A 27,465-nucleotide genomic window follows, 5' to 3' on the forward strand; every position below is an offset into this window, starting at 1 on the left:
ATTTTATTTCATTTTTTTAAGTAATCTCTACCTCCAATATGGGGCTCGAACTCACAACCCTGGGATTAAAAGCTGCACACTCCACCAGCTGCACACAGCCAGCCAGGTGTCCCTATAATTTTCTTTCTTCTGCTTCATTTTAATTCCCTCTTCTTAGTTTCCTAAAGTGGAAGCTGAGGGCAATGATCTGACACTTTTTTTTTCTAATACAGGTATCCCCTGCTTTTCAAAAGTTTGCATTACACCACTTGACTTCTATTAAATACCTACATTAGTATTTGTTTTTTGCTAACTAAAAGAAATCTGAAGATTGTTGCTTTTACAAAAAAAGGTGAAAAGTGAAAATAGCATTCAGCATTTGTTTTGCAGCAAGCTGTTATAGAGGCAGTGCGCACCACCAGAAGCCAGAGTGGTACCACCAAGCTCCTTCCCTGGCAATTGCACTCAGTGTCTCAGCATCAAGTTGCCATCACTTTGAGCTGCCTGTGAGCATCTGTGTTTTATCTCAATTTATTCTGTGCGTCCTTTAACAAGATGTGTCTTAAGGTATCAGAAAAACCTGGGAGGTTATCTTGTGGGTCTTAGAAGGCTCAAAAATTTTTTCCATATAAATTCATGCTGTTTCTTTGCTTTATGCCATTTTGGCTTAGGAAAGGTTTTATAAGAATGCTTTACTTTCAGATAGTGGGGGAAACATTTGTTGGTATTTAGTGATAAAAATTTTCTTATTAAGGGGTGCCTGGGTGGCTCAGTTGATTAAGCATCTGCTGTTATCCTTAACACAGCATATAAGTTCTTTATGACTTAAGTCTGCAGAACCTGGTAGCCACCTCCACATGCCAAACTTTAAATGCCAGCAACGATGAACTGTACCCACTTTTTATCCTCAGCATGTTGTTTCTTATCTCTGTGCATTTGCTTACATTGTTACCTCTGCCTAGAAATACTGCTTTCTCTTCCCTTCCTCCTTTCTGGCTAATTTTTCAAACTTAAAGTTTCACCTCAGGTGTTACCTTCTTCTGGAAGCATCACCCCTCAGTTTGGGATAGGAGCTCCTCTAACACTTGTGCATACTTTTATAATTTTAACTTAATATGTTATAATTATGTTCATGGGTTGGTCTCTTCCACTACACTGTAAGCTACTTGAAAGCAAGTTTTATATCTTAATCAACTTTGGGAACCCAATGACACACACATACTTGGCACATAACAGATGCATAATAAATCCATATGGAACTGGAAGAGTCAATTATTACAACTGTGTATATTTTTTCCATTTTAACCTGGAAAAATTGCCAATTAGTTCTTTTATGCCATTCTGAAGCATGTGCCATAATAGTAAGCTTGCAATTTGCTAAATAAATATACGATTAAGCATTTTTTTATTCTGATCCCAATATTTTTCTTCAGATACCACCATATTTCTTCTCTAAGCCTGAGATTGGTCTAAAATCTTCTTAAGCTCTGAGATACTAATTCAAAAATAAATTTCCAGTCTTTGACGGTATTTTATATTCTTTTCTGAAAGACAATGGTAATAACAGAGCTCTTGAAGTATCATGTACAAGTCATATGTAATTGATGGATTTCAGCAAAAGTAGAATAAAACTGGTAATGCTTCTGGAGTTAAAAATTATAAATACTTTGATAAATACTTTGTAAAACCAAATCACCTGTTGATCTGTAGTATGTTCTGTAGCATAGTCATGACTGTAGATCCTATTTGAACATTGTCAGTTTGCAGTAAGCGCAAGAAATGATCACTTTGTAGTACTAAAAGAGAAAAAAAAATTAAAATTAAATGTATCGTCTATGATACAATTGGGATTCATTTGTCCTTTTAAAAACCAAATGAAAGCATGACCATTTCTGCTAACATTTCTGCTTTTGTATACTTTACAATAAAGAAGATTTTAAGATGGGCAGTTTAAGTAATCATAAATAAGTCATTCCATTTTATGAAAGGTGTAAATAGAAAGCATCCACAAATACTAAACTAAGACTCTACTGTTATCTTCCATTAAATAAGAAACAAAACATATCCTAAATTTGAATCTCTTTCTAGCAACAAATTTCAGTGAATAAAATGAAATTTCCTGTGAAGAAGAGAGAATATGAAGGAATGGAAATGGTACTTATGACTGTAAACAGTGGCTTACATCATTAAAAACACTCAATTATTTTACATAATGCACCATGTTTGCTAATATTTTATCTTAAATAATAATGAAATTATTACTTACAAAACAACATTTGTTTTTACTGGTTTATAATTTTTAGGCTCTGAGCAGCCAGTTATGAAGACCTGACATTGGATGCTTATGCAGGTTGCTTAACCTCTCAGAACACCATTTCTTCATCAATAAAGCTAGATTAGCTCTCTCACAGACTACTGCAGGAGTCCTAGAACAGGGTAGGTTCCCAGTAAATGTCAGTTTCTCTTCCCTTCTCCATTAACTGATCAGAATTTTAATTAAAGTGGGGTCAGGTGTGCAGGCAAGACACACCTGTGAATACTATCCTAGCTTCCATGAAACTTTACCCTTTTCCTCTTTTTCTCTACTGAAAGAACATAGTTGATTTCTTTCACATATTAATTACTCTTCTATTTACAGAGTCCAATATATCAATATTTTACTAAACATCATTTTTGTAACATTTAACAACTTCAAAAAAATTAATTCCACTACTACTAAATATTTCTATGTCTTCTTACTATTACTTCAATAGTAAAAAAATTCTTTTTTATAACTGGGATAAGTATATTGTTTCATTTTTGTCTACTTAAAGATGTTTTATTAACTTTTTTAAACTCTCAATTCATTGAACTCAAGTAGTATGTAGTATATATATATATATCTTTTTTTCTATATTGGAAAAAGTTATGCTAAAATAATTTATTAAAGAGTCATCCCATTTTTTTTTACAGTGTTTGTTTTATATTATTATATAACATTTTTGGAGCCCCTATTCCATTTTTCAAATGTAGTTGTTTTACTTAGTGTCAAATAACTATTTGGTCCCAAAAACAAAAACTGATACTTTTGCCCATTTAAGCTTTTTATAATGCAAGCTTCAAACCTACACAAGAGAATAATATGACTCTGCATGTACTAGTCATTCAACCTCACCAGTGATCAACTTATGGCCAATCTTATGTCACCTAGCCCATTCACTTCAAAGCCTCCCATTTTATTTTGAAGTAAATCCAAGATATCAAATTATTTAATCCACAAGTATTTCAATATATACTCCCAAAAGATATGAATATTAAAAAATAAAACATAACCGTTATGTAACCTATATAATCATGACTCCTTAATTTTATCATTCAGTCAGTGCTCCAATTTCCAAATGTTTTGCAGATTTTTAAGTTTATTTGAATCAAGATCCAAATAAGATCCACCCATTGCACGTTATACATTGTAATTGGTTATCTTTCAAATTTGTTTTAATCTATGGATTCCTCCTCTACCTTTTTTTTACCCTTACATTTTATTTGTTGACAAAACTATGTTAATTGTCCTATGAGCTTCTCACAAGCTAGTTTTGCTAACTGCATTCATGGGATGTTAATTTAATGTTTCTCTGACCTTCTATAAATCGGTAATTGTGGCTGGGGTATCAAAATGATTCAGGTTTGAATTTTTGACATCTACATTTCATATGTGAGGTTATGATGAGCCATTAGGAAGTACTTCTGAAATTTTGACAGTGATGGATGATTAATTCCTAAATTTGTTCATTCATTAATAGTTGTACAGTGGTAATAGTCTAGCTTTCCTTTTTCACCTATTAGTTGGAATACTTCTATAAAGAGAAATTTCTCCTCATCGATACATAAGACGAGATAAATGCTGGATTCTTCATTTACCAGTTTTCAAAATGAATTGGTTCTCTATCTAATGATAATTTTTTTAATAGTCTCACTATATTTGATGTGTTTCAATCCTCAGTAGTTATTATCCTTATTACCGTTCAAATTTCCCATTTTTGGATAATAGAAACCTCCTTATTTTGGTTGAGTACTTTTCACAGAATCCTAATAAACTTTGATTGCTTCCTTTCTATCTGGTATTCAAAATATTTCAGGCTTACCTTGCATATTTTCTACCCCAGACATACCGTCAGCCACTTCTCCAAAAAGCTGATTCTTTTTAGAGAGAAAGGTTATTGGAGATCCCAATTTTGTATATGAATTTCACAACCATTTAGTTTTAATACATTATTGATATTTTAAACCTCAGATTGACCTGAGGAACATTGTAACTTTTGTTACAGCTATTATTTAAAAAAAAAAAAATTGCCATATTTTAAAAGTTGTATTCCGGTATTCTCTCTCCTGCTCTCTTTTTACTAGGTCTTTTACATTCCACTATAGTAAAACTAAGGACTTTTTATTTTTGGTAAAAGTTGTTTAAATTGGGAACTTTATAATAATATTTGTTTCATAACAGGAAACTAATAGGTAATGCTTTAAAAGAAAAGGAAGTATCTAAGTATTAAAAGAGAGAGAGACAGAGACACTGTTCTTTGGGGAATCATAGGACTTGGTTTCTGCATGTACTTAGCTTCAAATGGATATAACTCAAACAATGAATCATGGAACACTACATAAAAAACTAATGATGTACTGTATGATGACTAACATAATTAAAAAAAAAATGGATATAACTACCCAAAGTATTAGTTATACTAATTGAAGTGGCTGCCTTCAGAAAATGGGAAATGAAGTGAGGCACAAGAACCAGGGATTGTGTTTTTAACAATCCATAGAGAACTATTTGATTCTTTATGTGCATGCATGATTCTGAGAAAAAAAAAATAAAATTAAAAATAAAAATCCAATTTTTACTTTAAAAAAAAAGTCAAACAATGTTCTTATATTGTTCTCATATAATTATATTTATCTTAGATTTAATCTTTCAAGAGGACACAAATGTTGCCACAATTATCAATAAAGATTACTTTCCCAGTCTTAAGAAAACATAATATAAAACAAATGCATGGGGCGCCTGAGTGGCTCAGTTGGTTAAGAGTCTGCCTTGGGCTCAGGGCATGATCTTGGGGTTCTGGGATCGAGCCCAGCATCAGGGTCCCCACTCAGTGGTGAGCCTGCCTCTCCCTCTCCCTCTGCCCCTTCCCCCTCTCTTGCGCACACACTCTCTCAAATAAACAAATAAAATCTTTAAAAAAAACTTAATGCATATTTATATTTCTCAATGTAAGTGTAGAAATATCCTACAAAATAACTTTCAAGTTCAGTAAAAATGTCAATATATAAAAGCTTACTCTTATATGAATAGTTAGGCTATGAATTAAGTCATATCCACTCTGTACATAGGGATTTCTCTCACAGTAAGTCTAAAATACATGTGTAATCTTTGGAACTTTGAAAATTTTTTCCCTAAACTAAATTGTTAAAATTATCATGAATCCTTATCTTGGATTTGCTAAATAGAAAAAGCTAAGAAGAAAATTATATTTAAGCAATTTTCTCTTTAATATTCACATTGTCAATGTTGGTTATTTAAAGCTGGAATGTCCAAATGGGCTTTTATTTTTTGCGTGTGGGGTTATTTCAATGTAGTTTCATTTAACTGTGGTTACCTGTATAGTTAATGATGTATTTATTTTTAGAAAAAAAATCAAGTTGTTAGCAGGTACTTTACAATGATTATCAGTTATCTTAAAAATCTTTTCTCTTACCATTTTGGATGAGTTGAACATGGCCTCCCAAGAGCCAGAAGAGAGAATCAGTCACTATTTGGAAAGAGTGTAGTAATTCATCTTTTTCTTCACCCTTAATACACACACACAAACCCAATTTACTTTTCTGCAATTATTTTATTAAAAAAAAAAAAAAAAAAGAGAGAGAGAAACTTCCCTCTGGGGAGTCAGAGGACCTGGTTGCTGGATCTTACTTAGCTATTCATGATCTTGTAGCCTTTAGTTTCTTAATTTATAAAATTTGTGTTACAGGCTAGTCATACCTACTCTACTTACTAGAGAAATGGTTGTTATCCAGAGGTCAAATGAGACAACATACCCAATACTAGCTATGCATCAAAATCACCATGGAGTTTTCTTTGTTTTTGTTTTGTAATATACCCATGTACAGGCTTTAACTCAAACATACTAAATTTGAATCTCCAAAGTCAAAGTCTGGACATCTGTATTTTTACAGTTAGGTGGGTGATTTGGTTATGCAGCCAGGGTTGAAAATCACTGCTCTATGCAAATGTGTCAGCATGTAAAGCATTATTATTAGTGCATTTCAGTTACAGCTTCTAATCTATGATTCCATGAAAGCAGAGACCATGTTACTTAGCTCTCCACTATATACTCAGTGTCTAAAACAGTTCTGACATAGTAAAATGTTCAATTAGTATCTATTCAACAAATAAATGACAATTCTTTCTACTTTTCTACTTCTTCCTTTCTAGAAAGTGAGTGAGAAATTATTCTGGATTAGAGCATGTGTCACAGTGGCAAATAAGAAGCAGATTTTGTTCACAATTCTGTCATTTACTGGCCATGTAACTTCAGTGGAAAGTTGTATGAAGGCCACTAATTTTATCCATGTCTCAAATGTTTGTCCTCTAGCACAAAAGTAATGATGACAACACCAAAAACATTATGATTACAATGATTATTCTTCATAATAATAAAAGTATTATTTTAGCACATGATTAGGTAGGTGCTAAAACAGACACATGCTAACTTAAATAGAATTTAAAAAAACCCAAAAAACAAAAAAGAAAGAAATGTCACATTAGATCAAGAATTCCTTTAGTCCAGGAAAGTGCTTTTGCCAGTTTTGCCAAAAGACACAGCAGAAAGAGCATGGTTGTCATGTCTTCACTGTTGTCAATCTCAAAGGATAGTACTGGGCTCCTAGACTTCCTGTTTTCCTTAAAAAACCAATTAGATAATGCCACCCATAAATTCATGGCTTCTGAGACTGGTTAAGAAAACTTACCCTTAAATCATTTCAAAATTTTTGGGTAGGTATTTTTCTTACGGCAATATATAAGAATGTATATATGTACACATGTGTGCATATATATGTATGCGTATATTTTAACCAGTCTACAGTTTAGGCCAGATCATCCTGTGTATGTCCCACCACATGATCTACTATGCTAGCTAATTAATTTTTTTTTGATTGGGAAACACCTAGGTAGATAAAACTAATAACTTCAGTTTTCTTGTAATCTCTTAAAAATCTTTTAATTTTGCCCTGTGGTAAAGTGGCCCTCTTTTTCTGTAGCTGGTTTACTCCCTTTGATGTATTACTAAAAAAGTTTTTAGTCTCTATACAAATACCACAATAAAGAACAGGAAAATATTATTAAAGGACTGACTATATAAATGAAAAGGACTATATAAATGAAAAGAATGTAATTACTATCCCCCTAATATTAAATAAAAGTACACTAAAGAAAATAGAAAGCTGTCTTAATGGTCTGAGCTATTCATGAGATAGAAATCATTTTACAAAGGAGGAAACTGAGGTACAGTGAAATCAAGTGATTTGCCTAAGAACCCAGAGTTAGTTTTTGGCACAGCCAGGAAAAGAAATCAAGTCTAACACAAATTCCCATAGCTCATGCTACTTTAATTAACTTGAATTAATTAAATCTAGAAATATGCAAAATTTATTTAATGCTAACAATCCCTCAAAATGCCAAAGGAGATGCTGGAAGAATTTGTGACTAATTTACATAGAAAGCCCATACTCTACTACTAAGTTTAATTCCCTACCAACAGTACTTTTTTTTGTGGTATATTTTTCATTTTTTTTATTATTAACTTAAAATGTATTGTTTGTTTCAGGGGTACAGGTCTGTGATTCATCAGTCTTACACAATACACAGAGCTCACCAGAACACATACCCTCCCCAATGTCCATTACCCAGCCACCCCATCCCTCCTAACCCCCTCCACTCCAGCAACCCTCAGTTTGTTTCCTGAGATTAAGAGTCTCTTATGGTTTGTCTCTCTCTTTGGTTTCATCTTGTTTCATTTTTTCTTCTCTTTCCCTAAGATCCTCTGCCTTGTTTCTTACACTCAAATCACTATCTTATCCATATTGTATGTCTCATTCAATTTCATTCATAATTTTTTAATTTGTTGCGTTTTTTTAGTTAAAGATACATCTGTCTCAGGTTTTCTATAAGAAATATCTGAAGATCTTGTCTATTTTATTAGCCTAGGCGTTAAGTACAAGACTGTGTCCATTCCTTATATACTTAAAGCACCTCAAATGGAATTTAAAATCCCATGATGACATAGTTATTTCTCTTCTTAATTCACAAAAGTTGTGAATCTGCTCAATCTTTAATATAGCAGTAGTCCCAAATGTATACATCACCAAGAACTACAAGATAAAGGAGTTTCAGCCTTGTAAACTTATGATTCCTATAGGTTCTATAACCAAATTGATCTGACAGTCATAGAACATTGCACACAACAAACGCAGAGTTCACATTCAAGTATACAGGCAGTCCTTGCTTTTTGCATGGTACCATGTTAAATGAAACTTGTGCATATCAAAATCCTTACATGTTCTAATATGCATGAGTTTCAATTAAGATGGCACTGTACAAAGCAAGGACAGCTTGTAAGGAAACATTCACCAAGATAAAAGGTCCATAAAACAAGTCAGAAAAAATTTTAAAGTATTGAAATGATACAGAGTATGTTATCTGATGACCACAAGAGAATTAACGTTAAAATTGGTAACAATAAACATCAAGAAAATTCAGTCATATGTGAATTCAAGAAACAAATCAGCATAGAGAAAAAAAGAGGCAAATCAAGAAACAGACTCTTTATAGAGAACAAACTGATGGTTACCAGAGGGGAGGTGGTTGGGGGGATGGGTTAAATAGGTGATGGGGATTAAGGAGTGCACTTGTGATGAGCAACAGGTGTATGGAAGTGTGGAATCACTAAATTGTACATCTGAAATATTACACTACATGTTAACTAGCTGGAATCTAAATAAAAACAAAAAAAAAATTCTCAAATATTTGGAAGTTAAATTGCAACATACTTCTAAGTAACTCATGGGTTTTAAAAAAAAAAGATAGTACATATAGCATTTAGCATAATCCATCCAACAAATGATTGTTGGATTGACAAGCCCTATGTGTGGGTTGAAATATTTCAACTACAGAAGATCTGAAAGATCAAACAGAGAAAGTTCACCTTTATAGTTTTTTGCCACTGAAGCTATCAGAAAAGTGCTGGGCCACAGAACAATATTTTCCTCTACTCTTAATTTAAGTAGAAGGTAGGTTTTGGAAGATGCTATGGAAATAAATGTCTATGGGTGCTGCTCAAAGTTATGAAGCAAGGCAGATCCTTCAAAAAGTCATGTTTCAGCCAGCACTTTAAAATTTCACACCTGGAGATTATTTTTGGTTGTAATTTTAAAAATGTTTGAATCCACTACTCTAATTGTACTTTCAGCCAAATACTGCATATGTGAAAAATAATGTAGAACATCTCAAGAATTTTGGCTATTAAAACACTAAATAAACACATATACCTTAGCTGCATTGATGAAACATGTTTGCAATCGCCTCCCCAAAACCAGAAAATTTTCTGCAGCTGATGGGAGTAATTCATTGTAAAATTCCTCTGCATCTTCTCCTGGCTCCAAGCCCACACAGCAATGGCTGAAATACGAGCACAAGTCTGTGACTCAGTTTGTGTTAATTATAAATTTCATTTGAATGCTAGAGCTTCTATAGACAACATTGTGCCTTAACGGGAATTTTTAGTTATCTCTTTTGTTGCCAAGTCAAAAAAGAACTGCTGGAAAATTAGCATTACAACTTTCTAGAAAAGTAAGTGGTGTGGACTTTGCCTGTACTTAGAGCCAGGACTCGTATGTCCTAAAAACCTACTTGTCAACCTTTTGGGAAACAAAATACACTTGACTCACAAATAAGAGAAATGAGGCAAGTTTTCAGTGAATGAGCTACAAACACTTTAAAAGCAATACAATATCTTGGGAGTCTTATTCATGAAAAACATTTGTGCTAACTGATACCTTTTAGACCTCTGATAGCTGAAAAATACCCAGGGTAGGATTAGTCTACCAGGGACAGATTAAGAAATCAAACACTCCAATACCAATTCTACTCTCCAAGAGATCTATTTTCTTAAAGTCTGTAAAATATCTGACTACATATTCCTTATAGCAGAAGAGTAAACAGTAAAAACCTAGCTCTATTAGGAACACTTTGTAATTTACATTAAAGGAGAGAAAGTCATTTAGAGAAATGAATCCTCTTGAAACTGCACATAAAAATCACTCCCTGGATATAAAATGGGTATATTCAACCCTTGGATAATAAAAAGTATTTGTGTAGACTGATACTAACAAGAGTCCCCAACCCAAGAATGGTCTCTAATTAGTACATATTGCTGTCAGACACTTTTTTTAACATAATGTGAAGACACTGATAAGCAATAGTGACTACCCATGAGTATGCTAAAAACTGGTGAATGCTCAGTGTACTTTTTTTTTTTGCACACCAGTCCTAAAGTTAATGGACAAATGTTTACATATATTAGTTTCTTTTTATTTGGTTCCTAAATTATTTAAGAGTGTTTAATTTGATTGTGAACATTAATAAACAAAAATATGTTTTTTGTACATTCAGAAACATGGGGATTTCGTAAGACTTGGATTTCACCCCAGAGAGCCTTACTCAATATTTTCATGAGCCAATATATCTAATCAAAACAAAGACTTTATTTACTTAAGGAAATAACCTTGAAAATTCAAATATTAAAAAGAACATTATGTACATTATTGTTTTTTCTAACTATACACCTTGAATCTGGCCTTTATGTAGTAACAAATTAGGAATAGCAGTTTTGAAAGGTAAGATCAATTAGTAATGCACGCTTTTAGCTACTTAATTAGGAAGTAGCTTAGGCACTGAGAACAACTGGTTTATTTTTTGCCTCTTTTAAAAATAAACGATTTTGATCTTTTCCCTGAATTTCTAGCATGGCAGTATGTCTGTATATGCTGCTTCTGATTTTTATTTACAGAATCTGGGTTACCTAATGAAATATACAATTAAAGTAACTAAATCAACACAACATGGAACAACTATATCTGTTCTCCTATAGTACTTTGCTTATATCTTTCATTTCACACCTATTTCATTCAGCCTTGTATGATGTCATCTCATCCCTATTGTGAGTTTTTCCAGTATAGAGCCAGTGCGTTTAGTATCTTCATTTCTTCATATACTCTTTAGTCAATAAACAGTCTGTTAGGTACTTGAGACTGAGTGGTGAGCAAAATACATGATCATCATCTTCATAGGACTTATGCAGCAAAATTTCAGACAGTGAAATACTCACGAATATAGTTAGAAACAATAATATATAGTATGAAGGAAAAGTACAACCATAAACTACCACACAGAAGGTTGCCAGTGCTTACTAACCAGATGAATAAAAAGAAGCAAATGTTATAAATAAGAATCTACTACTACACCCCTCAAGAACAAGTGGACTTATTGCTTCATTTTACCTTAATATCTGTGTAAGCTGGGAAATTGTAGTCCAACCTCCCTGGATTCGAGAACAATCTTGACTGAGCACCAAAAGGCAATACTGAATGAGGTCATAACAATATATATCTTGTTTGATTTTCTTCAACTCTGAGCTTCCCAAAGGTGTGTTGTTTATTATTTCTAAGGCAAAAGGAAATAAGATATACTTATTTTTGCTCAACAAATCCAAGAGCTTTTGTATTTTTACAGTTTGAATAACTAAAAATACTTTAAAAAGAAAAAAAAAATCACTGCTTTATCACAATGTTAAAATTTCTCTGAGCAAATTAGAAACAAATACCAAAACTATACCCATGATGGAATTATTTTGTTACTTAAACAATGTTATTAGCCAATCACAAAAAGATTTTCTTACCTCTTTTTAAAGCTTTATTTATTTATTTTGGGGGGCAGGGAGCAGAAGGAGACAGAAAAAGAGTTTTAAAAAGACTCTGTGCTGAGCACAGAGCCCAATGCAGGGCTTGATCTCACAACCCTGAGATCACGACCTGAGTTGAAACCAAGCGTCAGATGCTCAACCGACTGCACCACCCAGGTGCCCCAAGATTTTCTTACCTTTTAACTTCAACAGTATAACAGGGACATTTTGCTCAGGACTCTTTGCAACTTCGGCAGCTAGAGATAAGATCCTTGGATCTGTACCTGTTGGCTTCATTTCTTATATCACCTATATTTTAACAGAATCAGAAAGATAAAGGTCAAACAGCCCTAAAATATTTGCTCCCTAAATAATGTTTGAAAATCAGTTTCAATATAAGTAAAACTTTAGCTTTGCTTGCTTTGAGATGTGAAGGGTAGATTTTTCAACTTCTTCCTTACAGCAGACTCTGGTTTTTCTAATCAGAATACCTCTAAAAGAGCTAGAGACTCCTATAATTTACTGTGACAGCTACAGCACATATTATTTATCGTGCACTAAGACTCAGGAATAGTGCTAGGTGCTCCACATTCACTCTTCCTAATCTGCACAACAGTCCTGGGATAGAAATTACTTTTTTTTTTTTTTTAATCATAAGAGAGACACTAAGTGCAGAAAAGAGCTAACATAGGCCTGAGACAAGATTGGCCCCTGGCTGGTGCCTAGGAACTTGGATTTCAGAAGGGTTTCCACCATTCCCTATTAAGAGTGGCTCACTGTGCCTAAAGTGTTTGTGAAAACAATGTGGCTTATACAGAATGTCTGCTTTCCTTTCAGAAGTTTGAAATTCTGGCACTTGGTAGTAGAGGATACCTACATGACCTACATGACCATCTTTCAATAAAGACCTTTGTCACTGAGTCTCTAGTGAGCTTCTCTGGTAGACAGCACTTCAAAATGTCAGAACTCATTATAGGAAGAATTAAGTGTGTTCTATGTGAATCTACTGGGAGAAGATTCTTGGAAGTTTGCACCTGTTTTCCTCAGGATTTTGCCCCATTTGCCTTTTCTCTTTGATTTTGCTTTGTATCCTTTCACTGTAATAAATCACAGTCACGAATATGACTATATCCTAAGAACTGTGAGCCTTCTAAGTGAATCACTGAACCTGGGGTTGGTCTTGGGGATCCCCAACACACAACTCAGAAATGAAATGTAATTATAACAAAAGCTTGTTTATAAATAGCATAGTAAATAAAATCGATTATCTTAAAATTAAATAAAAAATGCATCCCAATTCAATTTGTTATAACCTTTCTTTATGAAGAAATTTTAAGGCATTCAAAGCTCAAAGATATCATTATTTAATAAAAAGTACAATCCTTATAATAAATACTTAGGTATTTATTATGAACTAAGCACAGCACTAAATGCTTTTATATTCATCATCTTATTTAATCCTCACAATAGGAGTATGAGGTAGAGCCTGTAATCATCTCATTTTACAGATAAGAAAAATAAAGCTTGAAGAAGAAACTTATCATAGTTCCACCAGCATATGGTGGAATCAGTATTCAAATCCAGATCAGTCTAACTCCAAAGTCTATGGTTTTAACTACAATGTTAATTATATCCCCTTCCATGTAAAATAGTAAAAAACACAAAATGTATTCCCAAATGACACACTTCTAACTCACTTATTTTTAGCTATTATTCTTCACCACTGGCACCACTGTCCTTTATACTGAAGACTTGGACATAATACAAGCACCGAAATGTCATCCCTTTAGGTAAAATATAAATCGTTAAAATACAAGTTTTCTGAAAATATTTCAAAGAAAGCCCACCACAACTCCTGGTGTCACTCCTGGCACATAATAGACATACAACTTTCCAAGAGAGTGGATAGTTATCTCACTTTTTCCAAGGGCTGCATTATGCTATGCTTCTTTTGTAAGAGTGCATCAAAATATATTTAAACCAAATGGGTGTTCAAAATGGGTGTTCCAATTTGTATTTCCACTAACAACATACAAGGGTGTTCATTTTAGTATGCCTTCACTAATACATTCTGTTATCTTTTATATTTCTGCTAGATGAAAAATGGTATCTTGTTTTAATTTGTATTGCTTTGATTATCAGACAAATTAGGCACATTTCATGTTCACTGGCCATTTCTTCTTTCATATATTTTCTATTCATATGCTTCAACAATTTTTACATTGGTTTATTCTTGTGTAGAAGCTTTCAGCTTTTCTTTTTTTTTTTTTAAGATTTTATCCATTTATTTGATAGAGAGGGAACACAGTGAGAGAGGGAACACAAGCAGGGGGAGTGAGAGGGAGAAGCAGGCCTCCCGCTGAGCAGGGAGCCCCGGGACCCCAGGATCATGACCCGAGCCGAAGGCAGATGCTTAACAACTGAGCCACCCAGGCGCCCGCTTTCAGCTTTTCATACACGGATATGAACCCTTTACCTTTTATATTGGCTGTAAACAATTTCTTATTGTCTGTCATTTATTAAGTTTGATTATAGTGTCTCTACCACAGTTTTACAATTTTCATGTACTCAAGTATAACAATCTTTTAGTCTATGACATCTACCTTGGTGACATTCTTAGAAAGGTCCTCCCTACCCTAAAAGCTAAAATATAGTCTCTTAATTTTTTCTGGTGTTTTTATGGTTTGTTTTAGTGCTATCTTCATTCACTTATATCTTTATATTTTCTTTTTTTGTTTGTTTGTTTTTACACACACATTTAAGTTATTTGTGAGTGGTGTAAGATAGAAACCTAACTATATTTTTTTAAGTTAGACGAGGTTATAGATTTATAGAAAAGAACAAATGCATACAGCTATCATAAATTTCTCAAGTAATATGTCATGAATAGATATAAACAAAGCAATCTGAAATGTCACTTGGGTACATTTTTGAACTCTATTTAGTTCATTAATCTGATTTTTTTTTAAATTCCTGGGTTAGTACAACCTGGTTCATTTTAATACAAGTTTGGTGAAAATTCACACCAGTAAGTTTCATGACAATAAAATTCATACCATCCTTGGTTGCTGCCTTCTTATCTCTGATTCACTGCCATATTCTCAGAGGCTAGACCAGTGCCTTAACCGATACCTGGTAGGTACTTAATAAATATATGTTGAAACAAGGAATAAAAGCACAAACTTTGGGCATTTTAAAACTCAATTTCTTGACTACCTGCTTTCTTCTTTATTCAGTATGGAAACCTCAGATTTCTAATTAGAAGTCTTTTTAAAGTAAAATAGGCTTAAAACACTGTTGTTGCCCTCTGGTTAACATAATAAAACACCCTCAAAACATTATCATCATCACCAAACACGTGTGTAGGGCACTATGTTAGATGCATCGGTCATAAGAATTTTATATGGGACAGAGTCCCTGTTGTTCATGTTCTGGTTGGGAAAGAAAAAGTATACACACACATATATACATACATGTAAAATAAAATAATTATATAAAATACTTTAAGTGCCAAATAAATGACACAGATGATAAGAAAACAGACCACAGAATCAGAGGAGTGGGCTTCTCTGAACAAGTTTTCTTATCTGTAAAGTAAACAAAATAGCAATTCCTACTTTCCAGAATAATTCAAGATTTAGAAAAGAAAGCAGAAACCAAGGATGGTTCTAAAACGTTGCGGGACAATAGAGTTATACATCAATAATGATAACCATTTGGAGAGATTTTACTATGTGCTGTGAATTGTTTTAAATCCTTTCATGTATTAATTCAATTAACCCTTTCAACAACTCTAAGGAATAAGCACTATTATTTTTCCCCCAATTTTAACGATGAGCATTCTTTAACTTGCATGAAGCCACACTGTAAAGTACGAAGCTGGGGTTGAAATACAAAAATTCTGGCTCCAGAACTTGAGCACTTAACTACCACACAAAACAGTCTTAATACTCCTGAAAAAAAGTAGAATTTAGACAAGGAGATAGATTAAGGGAGACATATTCATGTACTTGCCGAAAACAATAAACCGACAAATGTGGCTAAAGAAAGCATGGGGGTAGAGTTGGATTACATACTTACCCTGAAAAACAACCACCCATGACGACAACCATCTGTAAACTTTCTGTTGGATGCTTCTCCTCTAATACAACACTTCCCTCATCTTTACCATGAAACTCATGAATTCTTGATAGAAAAAAAAAGACAATTATTTTTCAATTATTACCCTGTTGCCACAGCAAGAACCCGGGCCTTGATCCTTTGGGAATTTCGTCTTCCTGCCCGTGCCGTTACTGCCTCCAAGGATCACTGTGAAGGAAATAAATAAAAGAAGGCTACCTAATGCAGTCTGGTTGCAACTGATCCGAAACACCGTAATTCCTAACTCCGAATCTTTTTTTCCCCCTTCCTCGCCGTCCCCTGTCCCGGTCCTAATACCACCGGGAACTTCCTCTGGAAAAGATCAGAGGGCGATTGCCGAGGTAACGGCGTCGCCTCCAGTGAGGTCCAAGGTCCGAATCTCTGAGGCCGCGGGCTCCTTCGCTCCGGATTCTAGACCCAGATTCGGCGGTACGAGGCCTTGGGCAAGACACCGGGCCTTGTGCCCCGCTCCCGCCTCTCCCCGGGCCTCAGTTTCCACTACAAATCTCCACAGAAAGGGCGCCGATCCTCCCGTTAGGAGCTCCTACGAGCCGGGGCGCTTGGCCCAGAAACCCTATGGCCCTGGCTTCCAGGCACCCCGAGATTCTCTCCTTCCTCAGTCGCCACCTCAGGTGGGTTACCTCATCCTCTCCGCATCCTCCTCCAGGTGATCCTGCTCCCACCAAGCCCCTCAACAGCGCAGCCTTCCCGGGGCGGCGTGCGTCGCAACGCGGGAAGGGGCCTGGAGGCGGAACCAGGATTCTCGGAGCCAGGGGGCGGGGCGCCCCTCTCCAGGCAACCAATAAGCACGCGAGAGGCGCCCGGGGGGCCGCGCGCGTCAGGCGCGGGGCGGAGTCTGCTGGCTGCCTGGGCCACAGCAAGTGCAGCTGCTTAAGGATGAGGTGGCAGATGGGAGTGAGCGCAGGTGGCCAAGGCAAAGTCACAGCTGGAGAATAATGATGAATGGAGCAGCGGGACCCTCGCACATGGACCGTCGCGAGCGGGTTCTCAAGTTAGGCGAGAGTTTCGAGAAGCAGCCGCGCTGCGCCTTCCACACTGTACGATGTGAGTGAGAACGATCCCCGGGAGAAAGGGGGAGCTCTGGATATGGGGGTGTGGAGGCACAAACCTCTCAGAGTTGTGTTCCCACAAACCCCCTTACTCTGCTGGAGAATGGAGTGCCCAGCGCTATCCATTGCCCTGCCTGGAGTCCCGGGGGTTTCGTGGAAGGAGCCGGAGTTGAGCAGGTGTGGGTAAACCCTGGGCGGAGAGATTCAAGTGAGCAGAAAGGGAAACTTTGTGGAGGAGATCTACAGGGGTGACTGTGGAGACAGACATAACTGGTAGGTGATGCGGAGATGGATAGGAAAATAGTAAGGTGACAGATGGGAAGGTGCAAAAGACCGAACTATTACGCAGGGGAAAGGGAATGCCTTGAGGCTGGTAGGGAAATATTGCCTCTTTTCTTCACTTTTTCTGTCTCTGATGAGAGTTCTTGTTTAAGTGTGTTCCTGAGTAGATATTCTGAACTATTCCAATAATTGTATCGGACCCCTGATTTCGTTCAGTTATCAAATACTGATTATCAAAGTACTGGAGGGTGTGTTATTCATTTGTTTAGAAAGATATTTACTTCCCTTTGATTTCTCCTTTTGATTGTCCTCTGGAACTAGTTTTGATAAATTTTTCCTCTGTTATGTTGGTGAGGTAGAAAAGGAGCTCTTTTACTTTAATGTTGGATGGTATAGATTCCAGGAAGGAAAATATAGCATATTATGATTTGGTATGTAAAACATTTCATTCTTTGCATAGTAGCCCTCAGAATTATAGAACGGAATGGAAACTAAGATCTTTGAATCATAACCTTTTATTTTTCTGTGGCAAAATTGTAAAGTAGGTATTTTTTCACTTCCTTTCCCCTGCCCTGTTCTTCCTTAGTGTCTCATCATTCTACCTTTCTCAGTCATCCTGTCCTTAGACTGTCCAGGGATCTTCATGGTTTTTATTCTGAACTTTTCCATGCTTCAATCAAAATACCCAATTAAAACTCAACATTCTCCAAAAGTTTAATTAAATTGTAGACGATCTAATTATAGTAACTTGGGGTAAAGTTATAAAGACCAATAGGTTTAACATTTTATAAAAGGGTTTTGTTAAGCAAGATTAACATCCAGTTGGTAGAATAAACAGGGGAGATATTTGTCAACAGAAGACCTTCAACAGGGTCCTTTGTTTTTTCTTTTTTTTTTTTCCACGACCCTGAGATCAAGACCCGAGCTGAGATCAAGAGTCGGCCACCTAACTGACTGAGCCACTCAGGCGCCCCTGTCCTTTGTCCTTTGTTTTTTCTGCTTTGCCATACTCTGTTGTCCAACATTAACCACAGCGAGACAGCTAATGAGTGCCAATGAATTCTCTCCAGTCCCATTTTCCAAAAGTGTGATATAGCTTTTACCTGGTTTCTCCATGCCTTTCTCGCAAATAGTCTCTCCTCTCTCCTTTTTCAGATTTGCAGTAGCCTTTTAATAATTTTTCAAATCATAAGGTTTAAGATTATAAAAATTTGCTCTTTTGTTTCATTGTTATATTTTCATGTAACTTGGGTATTTATTCTCTTTTAAGGGCATGAACCCCAAATGAAGAGAATATAAAATAGCCTTTGAAAAGCTCTTTGCAGGTGCTTCAAAGCTTTTCATTCATAAAAGTTCTCAACATGCTGGAATTGTGCCTTTAGAGCTCAAGAATCAGGTGATCTAGCTACAAGAATGAAAAAAACAACAAAAATAAACAAAACAACCATAGGAATAACGACCACAAAAAACCCAGATGCTTGAATACACTCTTAGTGCTCTGGAAGACATAAGAAAAGATTTTAGCCTCAGTTTTATTCTTGTTGAAGCAGGCAGAATCTTTCTAGATTTATTTGAATAAAACCAATCATTATCCTTGAGCATAGGTTCATTTACCATATGATCCTCACTCTTAAGGACTCAGAGTAAGGGATGGAAACTATAAAATAGGAATTCTTAATCTCAGGAAACAAACTGAGGGTTGCTGGAGTGGTGGGGGGGTGGGAGCCATAGACACTGGGGAGGGTATGTGCTCTGGTGAGCGCTGTGAATTGTGTAAGACTGTTGAATCACAGACCTGTACCTCTGAAACAAATAATACCTTATATGTTAAAAAAAAAAAGAAGAAGATAGTAGTAAGGGAAAAATGAAGGGGGGGAATTGGAGGGGGAGACGAACCATGAGAGACTATGGACTCTGAGAAACAAACTGAGGATTCTAGAGGGGAGGGGGATGGGGTGGTGGGTTAGCTTAGTGATGGGTATTAAAGAGGGCACGTATTGAATGGAGCACTGGGTGTTATATGCAAACAATGAATCATGGAACACTACATCAAAAACTAATGATGTAATATATGGTGATTAACATAACATAATAATAAAAAAATTGAAAAAAATAAAAAAATAAAATGAAGTGAGTTTTATAAACTTTAAATAAATAAATAAAAAATAAAAAAACTATTAAAAACAAAAAACAGGAAATCTTACTTTAGTTCAGGTGGACCTAATATATAACAAACACTCAGTTGAGTCAGTATAATCTGGGAGAAAGTAATATTCTATGTTTATGTACAGGGGTAATTATGCCTGTTTAATATGCTGAGGCTTTGGACAAAACTGGATGTGAATTCTGGCCTCCACCACCTATGTATGTAATGTAACTTTTGGAACATTCTCTAAACTCTCAGCCTCAGTTTTCTTATATGTAAATGGTAATAATATCTACACTTCAGAGATTTTTAAGGATTAAATAAGATTGCATAAACAACCTAGCACAGTATTTGGTGCATGGCATAAAATAAATAGTAGTCACTATTATTCTTGAAGGGTTATATTCATGTGTGTATGAAGAATGCCGATGAATGTAATTAAACTTTCAAAAGCATTTATCAGGGCTTAGCAATAAAGCCTATCAAAGATAAAGTCTGGCATGTGGTAGGGAAGACATGGGATGTTCTATAAATGATAAGCTAAATGTTTAGCAGCAGATACGTCACTGGGTGGAAGAGTTTGAGTAACAGGACGTGCTAGAATAAATTTTGAATTTGGGCTAGTACTAATTTTACAATGTATGGCTAGATAAGGAACTAGACATTGAAATTCCCAAGTTTGTAAATGACACTACTTTTTGCTGACACTAAATGATGAACTCATGGGCAGTGACTACAGGAAGATTGAGCCTTCAAGTGGAGCCACTCCCCAAAAAGTGGTTGTTAAGCTTTGGTGTGAGCAAACATTAGAAGGTACGCTAATGAAAATGGGATTAAAATTATATTTACAATGAATGTTCTCTGATCACTGTGGTATATTGGAAAGGGTATGGGTTTTGGAGTTAGTTGAATTAGTTCATATCCCAGGAAGTAAATTTATGACAGTAACTGTGATTCTGTTATGAAGATACAGACATTATGTGACACTACAGCTGAAATAGTCAGAAAAATGATCAGCATTGACTGAAAAAGCATTAAGTGCAAAGTAGGAAATGTTTTTCTACTCTATATGTAATATAAGTAATTGCACTGTAAAGAAGAAAATAACATAGGGGCACCTGGGTGTCTCAGTTGGTTAAGCGTTGGACTCTTGATTTCGGCTCAGGTCATGATCATGAGATCAAGCCCTGCCCCTGCATCAGGCAGTCTGCCGGAGATTTTCTTTCTCTCCCTCTGCCTCTCCCACTGCACCCTCTCCCTCTCTCTTTCTCTCTAGAATATATAAATAAATCTTTGGGGAAAAAAAAAGAAATAATATAGATGAAGGAAATCTACAGAGAATAAATAAATGGTAACATTGGTGGTGAGTTTTCCAAACCAAGGAGAACTGAAAGAAAGGAACTATGTAGTCTGGAATAGCAACTTCGAAAATATATTTGACATTTGGAAGCATATGGAAAACATGGTATTACTCAACAAATTCTATAATTCTAGGTCAATACTTCGTTCCCTTGAAACTCAAAAGTTGTATACTCAAAAAAACTTGTTGTTTGAAGGCAAATAAAAGACAATATTTATATAACAATAAAAAGTAGAATTTATTCTAACAGCAAAATAATTAGAAGTGTAAATAGGTTCAGAATAGTTTTGATTTATTGATTATAAATTCATGATTATCATTAAGTACAGCTACAGATATTTTGAGTACATTTCTGTCTCTTATAGTTGTCCCATAGACATCTAGGCTTCAGGGACTTGTGAATCTCTTGAAATTATACAGTACTTGATATGTATGTTCATACATTCATTTTTTCTGTGGAGAGGATCTATAGCTGATCTATAATTTTCATCAGATTCCCATAGGGACTTATGACTATTCCTCATCTCCTAACAACCCCCCCATACATGAAAAAGTTAAGAACTGAATATAAGGCAAAAGGCTATATGTTTTGAGTGGATGGAGTATGTGGCTTGAGTTCCTGACTTGATTTTTTACTGGCTTCATTATTTTAGAGGAGTTCCTTATTGGTAAAATGTGGGTGCAAATCTTCAAAGAGTTGTTGTGAAGATCAAAAGTGATGATATAAAGAAAAAGAATCCGTATTTAAACACTAATACAGAGGTTATAGATTAACAGCCTATTGGCTGAGTTTGACGTTAGAGATGCTTTGTTTGACCCACACAGTTGTTGTTTTATTTATTTTTTTTAAAGATTATTTATTTATTTATTTGACAGAGAGAATGAGAGACAGAGCGGTCAGCGGGAGAAGCAGACTCCCCCTTCAGCAGGGAGCCCGATGCGGGCCTCGATTCCGGGATTCCAGGATCATGACCCGAGCCGAAGGCAGTTGCTCAACCAACTGAGCCACCCAGGCGCCCACAGTTGTTGTTTTAACATAAATTAGTTGTAGGGGCGCCTGGGTGGCTCAGTCGTTGAGCGTCTGCCTTCGGCTCGGGTCATGATCCCGGGGTCCTGGGATCGGGCGCCGCATTGGGCTCCCTGCTCCATGGGAAGCCTGCTTCTCCCTCTCCCACTCCCCATGCTTGTGTTCCCTCTTTTGCTGTGTCTCTCTCTGTCAAATAAATAAATAAAATAATAATTTAAAAAATCTGTAAAAAAATAAATTTGTTGTAAATATGTAAATATCAAGATATTTTATACAGAAATCTGGATTACCAGCTTCTCTTTCAAAAATCAGAAGATAAGCTGGCCAACCAAATCCATATTCCTCTTGGCAGCAGTTGGTTGTCTTCTTGAGATTGGGCTTATTCACTATGATTCCCCAGTGGTCTGCTTCACTGCCTTGGGTTACCTTTCTAGCCTCTTCTCTAAAGCATTATTTAGCTGTTGTTAAACGACAGTCATATCTCCCAGTATTGTCCTTTGTGTCACTGTCAGAAAAATATGGGAGATCAGAGAACCATGGTTTTACTCTAGGATGTCATTTCTGTTTTACCTATTTATCATAGAGAATTCTTTAATTCTCTATGTCAAATATTCTCTGTCAAATATTAAGTTATGTGTGCCCTTTATGAGAACAGAAATGTGCTAGTGAAAAGTACAAAAGAAATATGGCAGTTATCTACCCTAAAGAAACGAGTCTTGAAGTACAGATGAATCTGATCCTCAGGAAACAATTAGAAAACAAGTCTTTTGCACACAATTTAGCTGAAATAAGTTTATACTTAAAATAAGTTTGGAGGTAGTTCAGAGAAGGATAAACATATGAACCAGAGTCAATTACAAAGATCTCATATGTGCCCATTATATTAAAGGTATTATGCTAGGAGCCATAATTCAGGAGGAATTAAAGTATGAGGCATTATGATTTAAAAAATTACAGTCCAAAAGGGCATGCACAGGAAGACGTAAATAATGCCATGTCATTTATGTTAGGTTTTGATGAACAGTATGGTAAATGCTACAGAAGTGGACAAGAAAAAAGAGATTTTGAAAAGTAAGGAAAGGGCTCCACCCAGCGACTACTTTAGGGAAGAGGAGACTTTGAAATAGGATCCACATTCTAAGAGCAAAAATACAGAGAAAAGCAGATGGATGGGCAAGCTGTAGGTACTTTGATAGTTTAGTTTTTTGTTGATTGAAAACTAGTTTGTCCTCTCAATAATAGAAAGAGATGGCTCTGAAAGATATTTTGGAAAAAAACATAGTGATTAGATGTGCGTGATAAAGAAGATTGAGGAATATTTACAGGAATACTTACACTGGTGAGCAGAACTTTGAAGGATAGTTAAAATTTAAAAGTTGGAGACACTTTAAGATGAACAACGGCTGTTACTGTGGGTACCCCCATAGACCATGATGATAAATTACTTATATTAAAATGTTTTAAGTGGTATTTACTTCATTTATTCTGTATGCATCCTTATAAAATGAAGTTTTCACTTTAGGGTTTCAAATGATATTTACTAGCTCAAATTGAACTTATCTTCTTTCTCCATCAATTTAGATATCAGTAAGACTGATATCAGGGGCACCTGGGTGGCTCAGGTTGGTTAAGTGTCTGCCTTCAGCTCAGGTCATGATCCTGGGGTCCTGGAATGGAGCCCCCTGTGGGGCTCCCCACTCAGTGGGAAGTCTTCTCTCGCTCCCTGCCCTCCCCCCACTTGTGCGTGCACTCTCTCTCTCTCTCTCTCTCTAGTAAGTGAATAAAATCTTAAAAAAAAAAGACTGATATCAAAGGTTGTTGGTTAACCTCTTATCTTTTTAGTCTACTAAATCTGTGGTTCCTTATTCTAGCTTTAGCAAATATTAATTGCATGATCTTGGGTAAGGGACTTAATTTCTTCCACCATCATTTGCCTTATCTGTAAGATAGGGATATTCACTACTTTAAGAATTTTTGTGAGTCTTTGAGATAAAAGTAATTAGGAAAAATTTTTAAATAATTATATAAGTAATTATATAAGTTATAGCTGTTATTATTATTTTACTTTTGTATCGTGGATACAAAAAGTAAAATATTATTTTTTGTAGTCTCTTGGATTTTCCTGTCTTCTGCTTTCTACTTTCTTTCTGTGATACTCAAGGCTCAATTCTGATTTGTTTTCTTCAATATTGTTGTCTTTTAATCAATTGATATTAATTAACACTTCTCTAGAACTTCTTTCAAGCATCTAAAACTTAACACCTAAATTATTTTTTATCTTTCTCATTACCTTACTGCTAATAACAAACTCCCCAGTTTATTTTTTCTTTATCCTCAGTGGTACTACCTAAGGATACACCGTAAATCAAATTCTTTCACATTTTTCATATTGCTTATGTTATTTTTTTAATCTGTTTCTTAAAATCTAGAAATAAGCATTAAGGTTTTAAGAGATACTGCATGTATTCAGTTTTAAATTAAGGCAGCATAAAGAATAAATCATATTATAAAGAATACTTAGTGTGAATTGTTTATATTCATATGTGCTTAAGGAACTTAAGAATGGATTTCATAAAATAAGAATGGATTTCATTTCTTTTCTTAGAGTCGTTATAAGAATTATTATTATTTTTTAAGATTTTGTTTATTTATTTGACAGAGAGAGAGGCAGGGGGAGTGGGAGAGGGAGAGGCAGGCTTCCCGCTGAGCAGGGAGCCCGATGTAGGGCTCCATCCCAGATCCCTGGGATCATGACCTGAGCTGAAGGCAGATGCTTAACCAACTGAGCCACCCAGGTGTCCCTAGTCATTATAAGAATTAAATACGAAATGTTAAGCAGGACGCCTGGAAGGAAGTAAGTATTCCATAAATGTTAGCCATTATAATTATCAGTGGGAAGCAGAGCCAGCTTTTGTTTATTGACAGAAGATGATTTGATGAGCACTGGAAGATTCTCTTTTCCCAAGATCTACCTATTATAGTTCCCTAAATTCTAATAAATGTTCAGTACTTTGGATTTAGACTTTTTGTATTTGGCTTCTCTGTTAATATAAAGATCACTCTCTTGGGGTAGGGATAATTGGGAGAGGCCTTTCAGGGATTGATAATGTTCTATTTCTTGATCTGGTTGCTGATTACATATGTGTCACTTTTGAAAATTCGTCAAGCTTATGATAAATGTTCTAGTTTGCATGTATGCTATATTTTAATAAAGAGATAACCTGGAAAAATATATATTACCTGAGGAATTCTATATCAGAATTATCAGTCATTGATATGAATTGATGTGAAGTTTTTAAATTTTTTATTAACATATAATGTATTTTTTAGGGATACAGGTCTGTGATTCATCAGTCTTACACAATTCACAGTGATGTGAATTATTTTTAAGTGGCTTTCATATCTTAGAGGTTTTTAAGCTTGTTCAGCATGTGAAATATCTGAGCACCCTAAATTCCTTCTGGGTAATATATTTTAATAACATTTGAATTATGATTTAACTCAAAATTAAAACCTATTTTAAGTTCTTCTGAAGTTGCAGATTTGGTTAAATTTACATATCCTTTAATGGTAGGATTCATGAAAAACTCAAACTATTAAACTCAATGATTGCTGTTTCTTAAGTTTTCCCATGAATATGTATTTGCCACGTATTCATTAATTATGTACTCTGCTAGGACAGCCAGCAAGTGATAGTAGACACCCAAGGTGGTTTTAGAAAAATTACGGGAAAGACTGAAAATTGAAAACATTCTACTAATACCAGTTTTTAGCAAACTGTGAAAACACTGACATTATGTATTTTTTAGCAGTGGAACATCTTAGTCTAGTTTATCTTGACCTAAACAGGATTCGGAGGGAGCATGGTTTGAGGAATACTATTTTAGAGTTTAGTTGTTTCTTTTTTTCTCAGAATTATACATACAGAAATAAATTGGGTTGGATTTTATATGTAATATGAAGACTGTTCTAAACCATTTTAATTACTGGCTGTTGCAAAATGATTTACCCCCTGAAACATGATCATATTTTTGATATCCAGGTACCCGGCTATTGTTCCATTTTATAAAAATCCGTATCTGTCTCTATTTTTAGATGATTTCAAACCTGCTTCTATTGACACTTCCTGCGAAGGAGAGCTTGAAGTCGGCAAAGGTGAACAGGTGACAATAACTCTGCCAAATATAAAAGTGAGTATTTGTATGTATTTAGACTGAAAGTATCTTTTTGCAGGATTTCTACTAAATTTAAATGAAAATAATTACACAATTTGTATAGTAATATTTAAAGTAATTAACCAATACAACAAAGCAAAAACCCTTATATTAAGCTATTTTAGGTAAAACAATCTGAAAATACTTTTTAAAAATACTTTGATCTATTTGATAAGTTTCAAGAACTATCATTTCAAATGATCTGAAACACTTAGAGGTCTAAACATATGCTTATTAATTAGTATTATGAGGCAGATTTTGTACCCTGAACTAAGAATAATAGCATATTCCCAGCCTTCTAGTCCTAATCTGTTATAGCAGAAGGACACACAGATGTCTAATGCTATACATTAGAGCATGTACAAAATTCTGTGCAAGCACATTAGTGGAATCAAATACTCTGCTTGGTAGAATCTTGAAAGGCTTCACAAGGCAGATGGTATTTGAGCTGAGCCTTAAAGGACAAGTAGAATTTCATCAGGCAGAAAGGGAGTAGACTATTCTAGGCAAAGAAACAGTATGTAAAAGGCTCTAATAGAGAAAAACAAGAAGTTTGTGGAATAAATGAATTAATGTAGTAAATAAATAACAGAATTATGAAAATTGATTGATAATAGAGTCTGTAAAGGTAGATTGGGATCAGACTGTGAAAAATATATTATCTTCTAATGTAGAATTTTGACTTTATTCCATAGGTATTAGAGTACCATTAGAGGTTTTTAAGCAGAGTAGTAACATGATCAAATTTGTGCTTTTAGAGTGATTTTAGCAATGGTTTGGGGAATGGTTTAGAAAAGAGGCTAGGTCAGGGAGGCTTTAACCAAAGTTTTGTACATTTAAAAATTTCTAGGTTTTTCCAAGTAACACTGTCAAATACTATTTACATAAATAGACAAATTACTTGTTGCTCTAGTTTTCTCAGTTTTTGAGTTAGAAGTTTCTTTGCATTCAGCTTGTTTCTTTTTTTTCTTTTATGCTGACTTGATCTATACTCAGAACACAAAGACTGTAACTTTATATTTTAACATACCGAGAAAGCACTGGACTGAGATTTTTTTCTTTGTTTTGTTTAATTTTTTTAACAGAAATGATTTTGTGCCAAGTCATCAACATTCTCTTGTATGCATTTATGAGATGATTTGTTGTGATTAGAGGTAGAGCAAGCAAGCTCTCTATCCTCTAGTCTTCTAGTCTTATTTTTATCAGTCCAACACTATTTATTGAGTCCAACACTTATATTTATCAGTCCCCCAC

General features: G+C 35.0%; 2 protein-coding genes across 3 annotated transcripts in view; one reads left to right on the top strand and one right to left on the bottom strand.

Annotated features, from left to right (window-relative positions):
- Positions 1 to 16,865, bottom strand: part of IQCB1 (IQ motif containing B1) — a 53,136-nt gene extending 36,271 nt beyond the window's left edge. The window contains exons 1-7 of one of the 2 annotated variants that reach the window (XM_088028305.1): positions 16,754 to 16,865; positions 16,198 to 16,280; positions 12,170 to 12,281; positions 11,572 to 11,734; positions 9,562 to 9,691; positions 5,712 to 5,805; positions 1,676 to 1,775 (exon numbers count right to left, since the gene is read on the bottom strand). In XM_088028305.1, the coding sequence (XP_087884431.1) occupies positions 1,676 to 1,775; positions 5,712 to 5,805; positions 9,562 to 9,691; positions 11,572 to 11,734; positions 12,170 to 12,269 (587 nt within the window). In that variant the 5' untranslated portion in view covers positions 12,270 to 12,281; positions 16,198 to 16,280; positions 16,754 to 16,865. The other variant, XM_088028332.1, reaches the window with a different exon arrangement.
- A 134-nt stretch (positions 16,866 to 16,999) lies between these two features.
- EAF2 (ELL associated factor 2) overlaps positions 17,000 to 27,465 on the top strand; it is a 40,943-nt gene continuing 30,477 nt past the window's right edge. The window contains exons 1-2 of the mRNA XM_028110665.2: positions 17,000 to 17,177; positions 26,093 to 26,187. Of these exons, the coding sequence (XP_027966466.1) occupies positions 17,069 to 17,177; positions 26,093 to 26,187 (204 nt within the window). The 5' untranslated portion in view covers positions 17,000 to 17,068. The remainder of the gene's footprint in view (positions 17,178 to 26,092; positions 26,188 to 27,465) is intronic.

Source organism: Eumetopias jubatus, unplaced genomic scaffold (assembly GCF_037043125.1).
Source record: "Eumetopias jubatus isolate StellerSeaLion01/CBP00866 unplaced genomic scaffold, mEumJub1_p1.0 scaffold_1, whole genome shotgun sequence".
Taxonomy (NCBI): Eukaryota; Metazoa; Chordata; class Mammalia; order Carnivora; family Otariidae; genus Eumetopias; species Eumetopias jubatus.